The 13,277-nt window shown below is 47.3% G+C and overlaps 1 protein-coding gene across 1 annotated transcript in view; it reads left to right on the plus strand.

Annotated features, from left to right (window-relative positions):
- Positions 1–13,277, plus strand: part of PLCG2 (phospholipase C gamma 2) — a 169,901-nt gene that overhangs the window by 91,827 nt on the left and 64,797 nt on the right. Inside the window, exons 7-10 of the mRNA XM_030819355.1 lie at positions 1,179–1,222; positions 3,801–3,873; positions 9,352–9,453; positions 11,645–11,763. Coding sequence (XP_030675215.1) covers positions 1,179–1,222; positions 3,801–3,873; positions 9,352–9,453; positions 11,645–11,763 — 338 coding nt within the window. The remainder of the gene's footprint in view (positions 1–1,178; positions 1,223–3,800; positions 3,874–9,351; positions 9,454–11,644; positions 11,764–13,277) is intronic.

Below are 13,277 nucleotides of genomic sequence, written 5' to 3' on the forward strand. Positions count from 1 at the left end.
CAGAAATGGAAAAGATGTGGGTGTGCAGGATGCCTGTGTACAGTGCACAGAAAATGTGCTGGTGCATGTAGAAGCTGGAGGGAGGGGTACTCCATGGCGCCCCCCTTGGTGGAGGAGCCCCTTAATCATGCAACAGTTGGCATGGCAGTGGGCTGTGAAGAGAACAGCTGAAGCAGTCCGATATTTCTTTCGTCCTCTTGCCTTTGAAGATTAGAAATGCATCTTTGAAATACTAAAGATTTGAAATGTTGCCTGTAATCCCAGCTACTCAGGAGGCTCAGGAGAGAGGATCTCTTGAGGCCAGGAGTTCAAGACCATCCTGGGCAACATAGTAAGACGTGCATCTCTACAAAAAGAGAAAATATTAGCCAGGCAGGGTGGTGCATGCGTGTAGTCCTAGCTACTCAGGAAGCTGATACAGGAAGATCATGTGAGCCCAGGAGAGTGAGGCTGTAGTGAACTATGATTGTGCCACTGCACTCCAGGCTGGGTGACAGTGAGGCCCCATCTCTAAAGAAACCTGGCAGTGAGGGTGTAGAAAAAGGTATGTGTACCCCAGTGGAGGTGCCTATCTCAACTGTTTTGAGAGCACCTTGGCAGAATTTATCAAAGCCATTGTGCCTACAATGTGCTGTGTCTAGGCGCTTTTCCTTCTAGGACTCTACTCGGTAGAAAAACTGGCACGAGTGGGCAAAGACAGAGAAATAGGCACAAAGGGACCCTTAAAAATAATACTAGACGTAACAAAAATCAAGTGACATGCTTATTGTGGAATACAATGGTTTTTCAAAGAAAAGAAACAGGGTTGAGGTTGCAGAATAATATGTAAAGCTTGAAACACAGCAAAAAATTGTGAGATGTACGTAAATGACATAATATGATATGATACCATTAAATGGATATCCCTAAAACAAATTCTAGAAGGAAACCTATGAAATCCTTAAGGGTGATGGCTTTTTGGGAATAAGACTGTGGAGGGAATGAGGAGGGCTTCTACCTTTTGCTTCTTAAGTTTCTGTTATATTTGAATATTTACAACTAACATCAACTAAAGTATTTTTAATGATCTTGTTGCATCTGACAAAATGATGCTTTTTTAACAACAACAAAAATCTTTCCGTTTTTGCATTAAGTGACTTGTCTAAGGTTCTTTTTTGTGTGTGTGCTTTCCATTTCAGATTCTTGATGAATTCAAAAAGGATTCGTCCGTGTTCATCCTGGGGTGAGGCAGCTCTTGTGTGTTGTTCGGGGCGGCTGTGCCAGACCTCGGTGCCTGGTGCCCAGCCGGCCTCCAGGATGGGATGCCTGTGTGTGCAGGCGCTGACCTCCAGAGGGACAGGGGGCCTCTGCTGGGGAACTGGCCATCCCATGCCTGTGGCGTGGATAGAGATGAGCAGTAGCAACAGGGAGGTGTGGAGCGCTGGGAGGATGGTCCACAAAGTTCTGTAGAAAAGCCTGTGTGCCTCAGGGCCTCCTTTCCCCAAATGTGCCTCATGAGATGTGACAGGTTGATAGTTTTTTTTTTTTTAAGTTGCAAAAACTAATGTTAATGATCAAATAAGTGAAAAATTCCTTGTTAAACATGTTTAACTGAATTAAAATGAGTTCAAGTGTATAAACTGCTTCACATGATGCTTGGCACCCATGAGGGGTCACAGATAGTAATATTAATTCTAAAAAGTCAGAGTTGCAGGACTTATCAGGACATTCCCCGTGCCTCACGATTTCCCAAGTGGGGAATTTCTGAGATGTTTTGTGTTTCCCCAGCCTATCTGACTGGGAGAAATGTTGGCCTTGGAGTTAATGGTCTGGGTACGTTGATCCAGTCCTCATTGGTGAGCAACTTTTCCCTCTGTCACTTTTGAAATCAGAAACTCCAAGACTCCAAAGTATAAATAAAATGAATCTAATTTTTATACAGTGTGTGTGTATGTGTGTGTATATATATATATATATATATTTTTTTTTTTTTTTTTTTTTGAGGCGGAGCCTCCCTCTGTCGCCTAGGCTGGAGTGCATTGGTGCAATCTCGGCTCACTGCAACCTCCACCTCCCAGGTTCAAGCGACTCTCCTGCCTCATCCTCTGAGTAGCTGGGACTACAGGCATCCACCATGTCCAGCTATTTTTTTTTTTTTTTTTTTTGTATTTTTAGTAGAGATGGGGTTTCACCATGTTGGCCAGTCTGGTCTTGAACTCTTGACCTCAGGTGATCCACCCGCCTCAGCCTCCCAAAGTCCTGGGATTACTGGCATATGCCACTGTGCCCAGCCATAATTTCTACGTCGTATTTTAATGAAAAGCTTAGTGTTAGACCGTGAGGCTGATGGGGAAAGGTTAGAAATGTACTCATAATCAAAGACAACAGACTCCTGGAGGCTGAGTGTTTAGTAAAGGGAGGAAGCTCAGGGCATGTGTCATCTCTTACACATTTGAAGTAGATCTCCCAGGCTCCTGCAAGTGCTCCGGGAAACATACCCATTGCCCTGGGAAGCCCCATGTAGCAGAATGTACTCCCCATCCAACCCGGGGGTGGCTCGTGCTGGCCCAGTGAGGCCCTGTTTTTCTGGTGGCCTGCTGGCCAAGGCGGGAGTCCTGCCTTTATGCGGAGTGTAGTGTTCGCTAGTGTTCCCAGCCTGATACCTGACCTCTGCTCGGTCCAGGGAAGTGTCTTTCACACTCCAGTTAATTTTGCCCTGATGGCCTGGAGTCTGGGGGGCTCATCTGGCTCCCACTCCAGAGCGTTCAATGATCCAGGGAACTCTGGATCGTGGCTTCTGAGGAGGCCCTTGGGTCTGGCTCCTTTCCTTTCTCCAACACCGGCTCTCCCTGTATGGGTGGGTGGTGTGTCCAGCCCTGTCTAGGTATTGGGTAGGCACCCTCAGGTGCCTGCGTTCCCCACACCTTTTGCTCTGCAGTCCCTCCCTCCGGCCTGCGTTCCCTTGCTCCTACTCCTCTTTCTGTCCTCCCCTCCCTTCTCTTTTTTCCTCGAGGCCACTGCATCTCTGGTTTCCTTGCCGGGCACTCTCTGCACCTCCTTCTTTCTCCTTGCCATCTCATTCTGGCTCCCCCCACCTCATTCTGGCTCCCCCCACCTCCTTCTGGCTCCCCCAACGTCATTCTGGCTCACCCCACCTCATTCTGGCTCCACCCACCTCATTCTGGCTCACCCCACCTCATTCTGGCTCCCCCCACCTCATTTGGCTCACCCCACCTCATTCTGGCTCCCCCACCTCATTCTGGCTCACCCCACCTCATTCTGGCTCACCCCACCTCATTCTGGCTCCCCCCACCTCATTCTGGCTCCCCGCACCTCATTCTGGCTCACTCCACCTCATTCTCTGGAGCTCAAGTAGGTGCCTTTTCCTCAGGAAAGCCCCTCTGGCCCTCCAGGTCTGGGTTTGGGGCCCTCTCAGCCATCCCACTCTGCCCCTCCCTTCCCACCCTCATCTCTTGCTACACTGCATCCCAAATGCCTGGTTCACCTGTCTTCCCCACGGGCACACTCCTGGATGGGGCTCCTCAGACTCTGGAGTGCACCAGAGCTATTTTCGAGCAGCTAAATACAGACACCAGGGCCTGCCCCTTGAGAGTCCGATGTCAGGGCCCCTCTGAATCCTTGTAGGTGAGGGACACTGTGTCACTCACCTGTGTCTTCCTGTTGGCCAACCTGGTACCTAACACAGCGCCAGACTAAGCGGGGCGTTCTGGGTGGCAGGCTGCCCCATTGGCTGGCATCTCCTCTCGACTCCTCTGTTGAATGTGTCTGTCTCTAACTGCACCCTCTTTCCCCGAGGATAGGAACACTGACAGGCCGGATGCCTCCGCCGTTTACCTGCATGACTTCCAGAGGTTTCTCATACATGAACAGCAGGTGAGAGCACAAGGTGTGTGGGTGGCTGGGGGAGCTGGCGGGATGCTGCTGGGGACTGGTCTCACCCTTCTGCCACCTGTGCTTACCTGGGCAACTGTGCTCACCTGGCCACCTGTGCTCACCTGGTCACCAACCCCCGTGCTCACCTGGTCACCTGTGCTCACCTGGCCACCTGTCTTCATGGAACGATTGCAGTCTGCCAGATGTCAGAGACTTCAGATTGCTGTCTGATGCCGCTGAAACTCTGGATGACAAGAGCCTCGTGTCAGGCCTCTTTTCAAGGCACACATTGAGGACGAGAAGAGTGAGAAGATTCTAGGGCAGGGCAGGAGGGGTGAGGGCCTGAGGATGGGGCTGCGCTCACCTGGCTGGCTTCAGCTTTTCTGGCATCATCTCAGGTGTCACTGCCTGGGAAGCCTTCCTTGACTGATGGGAGGATGGGATCAGATTCATCAAGCCTGCCAGGTCCCCTGGGAGATAAACTAGCACAGCTGTCCTTAAACAGGTGATGCCTGGGACAGTCTCCCTGGACAGGGTTTGCCTGTGGGCTCTGAGCCCAGCTATAGACTCAAGGGGGGGTTGTGTCGCACCTTGGTTTTCCACTGTTGTGACGATGCCCCCAGAGGACACTGGGCAGTGTTCAGAGACATGGGTGGGTGTCACAGCTGGAGGCTGCTGCCGGCATCTAGCAGGTCAAGACCAGGGATGCTGCTAAATATCCTACATTGCACAGGGCAGCCCCCACCCCCCCAGCAAACAAGTATTCAGGGCCGGGTAGGGTGGCTCACGCCTATAATCCCAGCACTTTGGGAGGCTGAGGCGGGCGGATCACTTGAGGCCAGGACTTCGAGACCTACCTGGCCAACATGGCAAAACCCCATCTCTACTAAAAATACAAAAATTAGCCAGGCATTGTGGTGGGTGCCTGTAATCCCAGCTACTTGGGAGGCTGGGGCAGGAGAATTGCTTGAACCTGGGAGGCAGAGGTTGCAGTGAGCTGAGATTGTGTCACTGCACTGCAGCCTGGGCGACAGAGCAAGACTCCATCTCAAAAAACAAAAGCACCCCCCACTACCAAAAAAACAACAAAAAAAAAAGCCAAAGAAGTATTCAGCACCAAGTACCTATAGTGCTGAGGACAAGAAACTGTGAGAGTGAGGTCAACTTGAAATCATCTTACCAGCTACACAGCCATGGACAGGTGGTTAACCCTTTCTGTGCCCCAGTTTCGTCCTCTTTAAGTGGGGTTAAGAGCGTCTACCTCTGAGAATTGTGGGGATCAGAGACAATTGTATGGATCTGTGTGTGTCTCTGTGTGTGTGTGTGTGTACATGTATGCGTACCTATTCACATATAAACGTAAAATTTTTGTTTATATCATTGGAGTTCCATTTACTTTTGTTTTTTTTTAAATAGAGTTTATATTTTAGAGCAGTTTTAGGATTGCAGCAAAATTAAGTTCATTTACTTAAAAAACCTCTTGTCTTGCAGAACATTTCAAACATACACAAAAGCAGACAGATGGTTTAATGAACCACCATGTATCATCACTCAGATTAAAAATTACAAGCATTTTGCCATTTTTTTTTGTTTGTTTATTTGAGATAAGGTCCCACTCACCCTGTCTCCCAGGCTGGAGAGCAGTGGCATGGTAACAGCTCATTGCAGCCTTGACATCCTGGGCTCAGGCGATCCTCCTGCCTCAGCCTCCCGAATAGCTGGGACTATAGGTATGTGCTACCGTGCCTGACAATTTTTTTTTTTTTTTTTTTGAGATAGGGTCTTGCTCTGTCACCAGGCTGGAGTACAATGGCTCTATCCTGGCCCACTGCAACCTCCGCCTCCCATGTTCAAGTGATTCTCCTGCCTCAGCCTCCCAAGTAGCTGGGATTGCAGGTGTCTGCCACAACACCTGTATTTTTGTATTTTTAATAGAGTTGGGGTTTCACAATGTTGGTCAGCCTGGTCTTGAACTCCTGGCCTCAGGTGATCCACCTGCCTTGGCCTCCCAAAGTGCTGGGATTACAGGTGTGGGCCACCACGCCCAGCCCCGACTAATTTTTGTATCTTCAGTAGAAATAGGATTTCGCCATGTTGCTAAGGCTGGTCTCCAACTCCTGGACTCAAGTGACTCACCTGTCTCAGCCCCCCAAATTGCTGGGATTACAGACGTGAGGCACTGTGCCCGGCCCACTTTGCCAGTTTTATTTCATCCACTTGTAACTCCACACTCCTATGTCTCCCTACCCTTCCCCTTTCTTTATTTCTTTGCTGAAGAATTCTAATGCAAACCCCAGACTTTGCGTCATTTTGTTTGTAGATACTTCCGTATGTTTCTCTCACAGATAGGACTTGTTTTTTTTTTAAATATAGCCATAACACACCTCTTACAGCTTGTGCAATTAACAGTAATTTTTAAATGCCATCTGATACCCAGCCTGTGTTTGGATTTCACTGATAGAAGAGAAACTTATGAGTAGAGAAGACGTGTTTTGCACAAGGCCGCCCACACTGAGGGCTCAGGAAAGGGTCGTAGCTACCCTACTAGGCTGATAAATGGTGAATGAGAATGTTGGTGCGTGTTGTAGTCATCACGCCTTCCCAGTGCCAGGGTTGAATGATGGTGATCAAAAGAAGGCTTATTTGCCCAACCTGAGACTAAGTTTGAGGGAGGAGGTAAAATGAAGGTAATAAGTTAATTTTATTGGGCATAGTCACGTTAGGTCTGAGCTGGTGCTAGAGTGAGGCAGAGAGAAATTCATGCACTTTTTTTCCGTCATTATTTTCCTTCCACTAAATTATTCAGTTCACTAGGGAACGATTAAAGTTAAATTGGTTACATTCTTGGGGACAAGTGGCCTCGCATCCTGGAATTCACCACCTGGTAGGGAGACTTGGGCGTATAGATTTAGCCCCCCCTAGTGGTGGTTGACTTTATTACATGCTTTCCCCAAACGGGGCTCTTTGCTGGGCTGCCCTTAGATCAGGGATTTGGGGCCAGGAGAAAGTGTAGGAGCTCTCTCTCTCTGCATCTGGGGAGTTAGGATCTGAGCAGCCATGAGCATCCATGCGATGTTTGTTGGTCACACAGACGCTCATATGGAATAATCACTGCAGCACTTTGTGTGCAAATTAGTATGACTTTTCTAGAAAACGCTTTGGCTGTATGCAATGAAAAGAAAACTTTAAAACTAGATTCTATATCTGGAGTAAATAGTTGCCCTCCCGGACACTTATCCTAAGGAAATAATGGCAGCATTTTTAATAGGAATGAAAACTTGGAAGTAATCTAAATTTCTTTAGAGGATTGGTTAAGTACGCCGTATTACAGGTCTGTGATGGATGGGTGATGGGATAGGAAGGGGGTTAAAAGTATGTTTCTAGAATCAGTGTTTCTGGGTTTAGTCTGAGGCTTGTGGCTGGGACCACTTAACCACTAGACGGCCATCACCATTTATTTTTATTTTCATCCTTATTCTTTGCCATTTTCACTATTACAGGTGTCTAGTGCAATACCCCACCCCAAGGAGATGCATTTTACAACCCCTAGAATATTGACATTTCAGTCTCCTTTAGGCAGAAAATTTCTTTCTTTGCAGCCAGTCCAGTGCGATATTGTATTAGCTAAGTACCCATGCATTTTGATGAATGCAAAAACTTTGTAGGGGGAAGGAAGGAGGACGCCTCCAGCCTCTTTGGGACATCTTGGCCTGGCAAAGTATTTTAATAAAATGTCCTGCAATTTGGGTTTCATGTTCTAGTATTCAAAGATTCTGACACCTCTGTATTCAAATGAGCTTGCAGTTTCCCACCTTCCTGGCTGTTTTGAGCTCCTGATCCAGGCAAATTTGCAAGAGTCAACAGCAGTTCACTTTTGTCTTGCACCCATGCATGTCACCAGCCTCCTGGTCACCACCTCATTTGCGTCTGTTCTTCTATTTTTCATTCTTTCAGACATCCCCATCCAGCCCTTCCCATCTAACCACACATACATCTGGTAGCATATTTGCACCTAATAGTCATAAAGATAAAGGTTTTAGAATATCTGAAGTGAAGAAAGCGTTGATCAAAGTTGAATTTACATGTCATATTTCATCCCCTTTTCCTATGAATATTTGGGATTTCAGGGCATGGAGAGGAAAGCAATGGTTACTTAATATTATGCATTCTCTTTTTTAAAAGCATTTCTAGAATGTCTAGGACTATGCAGCAGCTGCTTTGGAACTGGTCATTTATATTTCAGATGTTACCAGTGTTTCAGCAGCCCTGTTTGCCTATTCTTTTGAAAAGAGCGCATCTGATTACATTGCATGTCAGTTTAGTTATTTGGAGCTGAGACTCTGCAGTTTATAAGCTGTGTGAGCTTAGGATCATGAGGTATTGTTCCTGGGCCTCTGTTTCCTTGTCTCTAAAATGACAATGGCAATAAATGACTTGCGGAGTTGTGTGGACTAAGTGAGGTGACCATAGGAGGAAGATAGATGCTTGTTTGCACAAGCTGCCGTGGTCAGAGCACTTTCTTTCTTTTTTTTTTTTTTGAGACAGAGTTTCATTCTGTTGCCCAGGCTGGAGTGCAATGGTACAACCTCGGTTCATTGCAACCTCCGCCTCTCGGGTTCAAGCAATTCTCTTGCCTTAGCCTCCTGAGTAGCTGGGATTACAGGCACCTGCCACCACGCCCAGCTGATTTTTTTTACAAAAAAGTTTGTGTTTTAGTAGAGATGGGGTTTCACCATGTTGGCCAGGCTGGTCTCGAACTCCTGAGCTCAGGCAATCCACCCGCCTCAGCCTCCCAAAGTAGGTCTGAGCACTTTCTGTGCACCAGGTGCTGCATTAGGCACATAACCTAATAAGATTTTATACAGTGCTTCATACAGTGTACATTTCATACAGTGCCTCACAGAAACTGTGTGGTAGATACTCTTATTCCCACTTCATGGATGGGGAGGCACAGAGATGGTATGTAACTTGCCCAAGGTCAACTAGGTGGAATGAGAGGCAAACCCAGGTAAGTGCCCTGGAAGGCTGATGTAACTACCATGCCCCCAGGCTGCTTCATACTAACAAACGTAAAGAGCTATCATAGGGCAGGAGCTGGCAAACCATGACCTATGGGCCAAATACAGCTGACCACTTGTTGTTATAAACAAAATTTTTTGGAATACAGCCATGCCCATTTACCTATGGATCATCTGTGGCTGCTTTTGCACCACACCAGGGGAGTTGAGTGGTTGCGACAGACACCGTATGGCTCAGAGAGCCCAAAATATTTACCTCTGGCTCTTTGCAGAGAACATTTGCTGACCCGTCGCAGAAGGCCATGTGCAGAATGAGGCCTCAACATGTGGTGCTCTGTTGCAAATGAATTCGGAATTGGTTCATGTTTCAGTCTTTGATCGTGACTGGATGGACCCTGGGAAATGAAGAATTGTATCAGTTCTCATTTTGGTGATCTCTCGTTCTCTTTGTCATTTTAAGGAGCATTGGGCTCAGGATCTGAACAAAGTCCGTGAGCGGATGACAAAGTTCATTGATGATACCATGCGTGAAACTGCTGAGCCTTTCTTGTTTGTGGATGAGGTGAGTAGGCTGGATTTGTTGTCGCTTGGGGGTGACTTTTGATTGATGTCTGTGCTTTCTGAGGTTTATTTTCTGTTTCTCTTTCCTTGGAGAACTTTGCTGTATGATGTTGCCTTGACTGAGTGGTTAGCTGGGAGTGTTTCTTTCTTTCTTTTTTTTTTTTTTCTCCCAGGTTCTAGATTACTGTAACTGTAACTGCCCAGTGGGTTCATTTTGCCTGCTGCCTAGACAAGGCAGGGGATTTGCAATAGGGAAAGAGCTTAACTCACGTAGAGCCGGCTGAGTGGGAGACTGGAGTTTTATTATTACTCAAATCATCCTTCCTTTCAGAGGCTGGAGTTTTGTTTTTTATGTTTTTGTTTGTTTGCTTGTGTGTTTGTTTTTGAGATGGAGTCTCAGTCTGTCACCCAGCCTGGAGTGCAGTGGTGTGATTTTGCCTCACTGCAACCTCTGCCTCCCAGGTTCAAGTGATTCTCGTACCTCAGCCTCCCGAGTAGCTGGGATTGTAGGCGCCGTCCACCATGCCTGGCTAATTTTTTTGTATTTTTAGTAGAGATAGGGTTTCACTATGTTGGCCAGGGTGGTCTCAACTTCCTGACCCTTGTGATCAGCCTACCTCAGCTTCCCAAAGTCCTGCGATTATAGGTGTCAGCCACCGCACCTGGCGGAGGCTAGGGTTTCTTTTTTAAAGATCTTTTGGCGGGCTAGGGGAGGGGTGCTGCTGATTGGTTGGAGATGCAGTGATACGTGTGTGGAAAATAGTGTGGTTCTGGGTGGGGCCACAGGACCAGTGGGCGGTCCAGGTAGAGCCATGCAAACGCCCGAAAAGACGTCTCAAAAGGCCAATCTTAGGTTAAACCACAGTGTTGTTATCTGTAGGAGTAACTGAGAAAGTTGAGAATCTTGTAACCTCCAGAAAAATGGCTGCTAACCAATTAATCTCCACCTTAGCAGAATCCAGGCTCCTCTCATCCTCCTAACCTGGTCTTACCTGAGCTTTACAAAGGCAGTTTAGTTTTGGGGAAGGGCTGTTATTTAAACTATAAACTAAATGTTTTCCAGAGTTAACTTGGCCCAAGCCCAGGAATAATTAAGGGCAGTTTGGAGGTTAAAGGCAAGATAGAGGTTGGTTAGATCAGATCTGTTTCACTGTCATAATTTTCTCGTTGTTCTGATTTTTGCAAAGGCAGTTTCACAGCCTTTTCTTACTCTTCTCTATTGACCATGTTGCCTGAGTGGGATTATTGATTTTGCCACTAGAGGGCATGTGCCACCAGAGAGAGTTGAATCATCGCAAGCACAGAAACAGAATGCGAAGGTGTCTGGGTGCTTGCGGGTGAGAATGGTGGCCTTTGACCTTGCATAGGGCAGGAGGGGAGGTGCAACTGGGGAGCGATGAGGTCGTTCTCAGGCAGCAGAAATTAGGCCCAGATCGCTAAAGCATTTTTTTTTTTTAAGGGCCCAGGAATTGTAACTTGAAATTTCCTGCCCTTTCAACATTCTGATATGGATAACACTCTGTTTCTTAAGTTGGGTCATGGGTTCACAAATGTTCATGCTACTATTATGCTTTAAATTGTATATATGAGGCCGGGTGCAGTGGCTCATGCCTGTAATCCCAACACTTTGGGAGGCTGAGGTGGGTGGATCGCTTGAGGTTAGGAGTTTGAGACCAGCCTGGCCAACATGGTAAAATTCTGTCTCTACTAAAAATACAAAAATTAGTCTGGTGTAAAAATTAGTCTGGTGTGGTGGTGCACGCCCATAATCCCAGCTACTCGGGAGGCTGAGGCAAGAGAATCGCTTGAACCCAGGAGGCGGAGGTTGGAGTGAGCCAAGATCGTGCTATTGCGCTCCAGCTTGGGCAACAGAGCAAGACTCTGTCTGAAAAAACAAACAAAAACCAACAACCATGTATATATGGTAAGCATAAGCCCTTGCAGTAGCAAATATTTTAGGACGAATATTACAAAGGAAAATATTGTCTAGGTCCATGGAACAAATATGTCCCTGTAGCCCATTTCAGCCTGAGCCTTTGGTATTGAAAATGTGGGTAACTGAGGTCTGGAGACCGCCTGTTGATTTCACGCATCAGAGCTGTTCTTACCCCGGGTGGGCGCAGACCGGAAACAAGCAGAGACCATCTCGCCCATCAGCGTGATGATTCGGTCTTTGTGTTTGACTCTTTTAGTTCCTCACATACTTGTTTTCACGAGAAAACAGCATCTGGGATGAGAAGTATGATGCGGTGGACATGCAGGATATGAACAACCCCCTGTCTCATTACTGGATCTCCTCGTCTCATAATACGTGAGTTTCACATGAGCCTGTGATGGGTTGGGCAGCACAGAGCACGAGAGGGTTGAGGCAGGGGTCCGATGCGCCGCTCCGGTGAGCCCTGTTGTGAAGCAGGTGGAGGGTGTAGCACCCCATTCCTTGGACTAGAATACACAGAAGCTTCTGGAAGGGGCTGGGAACACCCTTCCCTTTCTCGGTTGGCATTGTAATAATCTGTTTTCTGTGGCCCTAAAAAGCTAGTAAAAACAAAAGTAACTTAAAGTAACTTAGTAACTGAAGTAACATAGTAAACTTAGTTTTTCATGATTTGGGCATCTCACAGTAGTCACACCAAAGCAATTCAGTGACTCATTGAATTGATTCATAGGGATGTGCCTCATAGGGAGTGTGTACCCTGTGCCTGCTGGGAGCTGGGGATGTGGCTGTGAACAGGCAGCAGCCATGTCCTCATGTGCTGGGAGGAAGGCCTCCGTTGAAAGTTAACCACATAATAGGACTCGCTGATGTGGGGAGCAGGTGGTAAGGCGAGGAGAAGTGTTTCAGACAGAGGAGCAGCATGTGCCAAGGCCCTGGGGCAGGAACAACTGAGAGGAGTCTGCTAAGGCTGGAGTGCAGAATCCAGGACAGCGGTGTCAGGAGGGGAGGAAGGCAGGTCTTGCTGGAGCTGGATCTTGTAGGTCACTGTGAGAGCTGTCTGGGACACCCTGACGACTTTTAACCAGAAAACGAGATGCTCACAGGGGGCTCTTGGGATGGTTACTCTGATTACAACAGAGGGAGGATACAGGATGTTACGCTGATGTTCCAGTATTTAGTCTGTCTTATTGAGTGAGGGGGTGAAGTCCTTGGGTCACGGCCCCTGGAGCTGTGGGTGGCGACTTTCCTAAGTGACATTCCAGAGGGTCATCTGGGTAAAGGCTTTTTATGGTGTTATGCTCCAGGCATTTGGGAAGGTAAAATCTCTTTAAGGGGAAAATTGATTTCACAGTTCTCTCTTCCCCACCATGCCCATCATTTTAAGAGTTTGTGTTTCCGCATGGTGAATTCTAGAAAACCTAGAAGACAGTTAAGAAATACAAACTTAAAAAAAACTTGTATTTTCAGTTCGGAGGTACGTGTGCAGGTTTGTTATGCGGATCAGCTTGTATCATGGGGGTTTGCTGTGGAGACTATTTTGTCACGCAGGTATTAAGCCTACTACCCATTAGTTATTTTTCCTGATCCTGTCCCTCCTACCACCCTCTGACAGAACCTAGTGTGAGGAACATAAAGTTTTTTTTTTTTTTTTTTGACACAGAGTCTTGCTCTGTTGCCTAGGCTGGAGTGCAGTGGTGCAATCTCAGCTCACCACAACCTCCGCCTCCCCGGTTCGGGAGATTCCTCTGCCTCAGCCTCCCGAGTAGCTGGGACTACAGGCACACGCCACCATGCCCAGTTTTTTTTTGTTTTTTTTTTTTTTTGTTTTTTTGGTAGAGACAGAATTTCACTATGTTGGCCAGGCTAGTCTTGAACACTGGACCTTGTGA

The sequence above is a fragment of the Nomascus leucogenys genome, chromosome 2 (assembly GCF_006542625.1).
Source record: "Nomascus leucogenys isolate Asia chromosome 2, Asia_NLE_v1, whole genome shotgun sequence".
NCBI lineage: Eukaryota > Metazoa > Chordata > Mammalia > Primates > Hylobatidae > Nomascus > Nomascus leucogenys.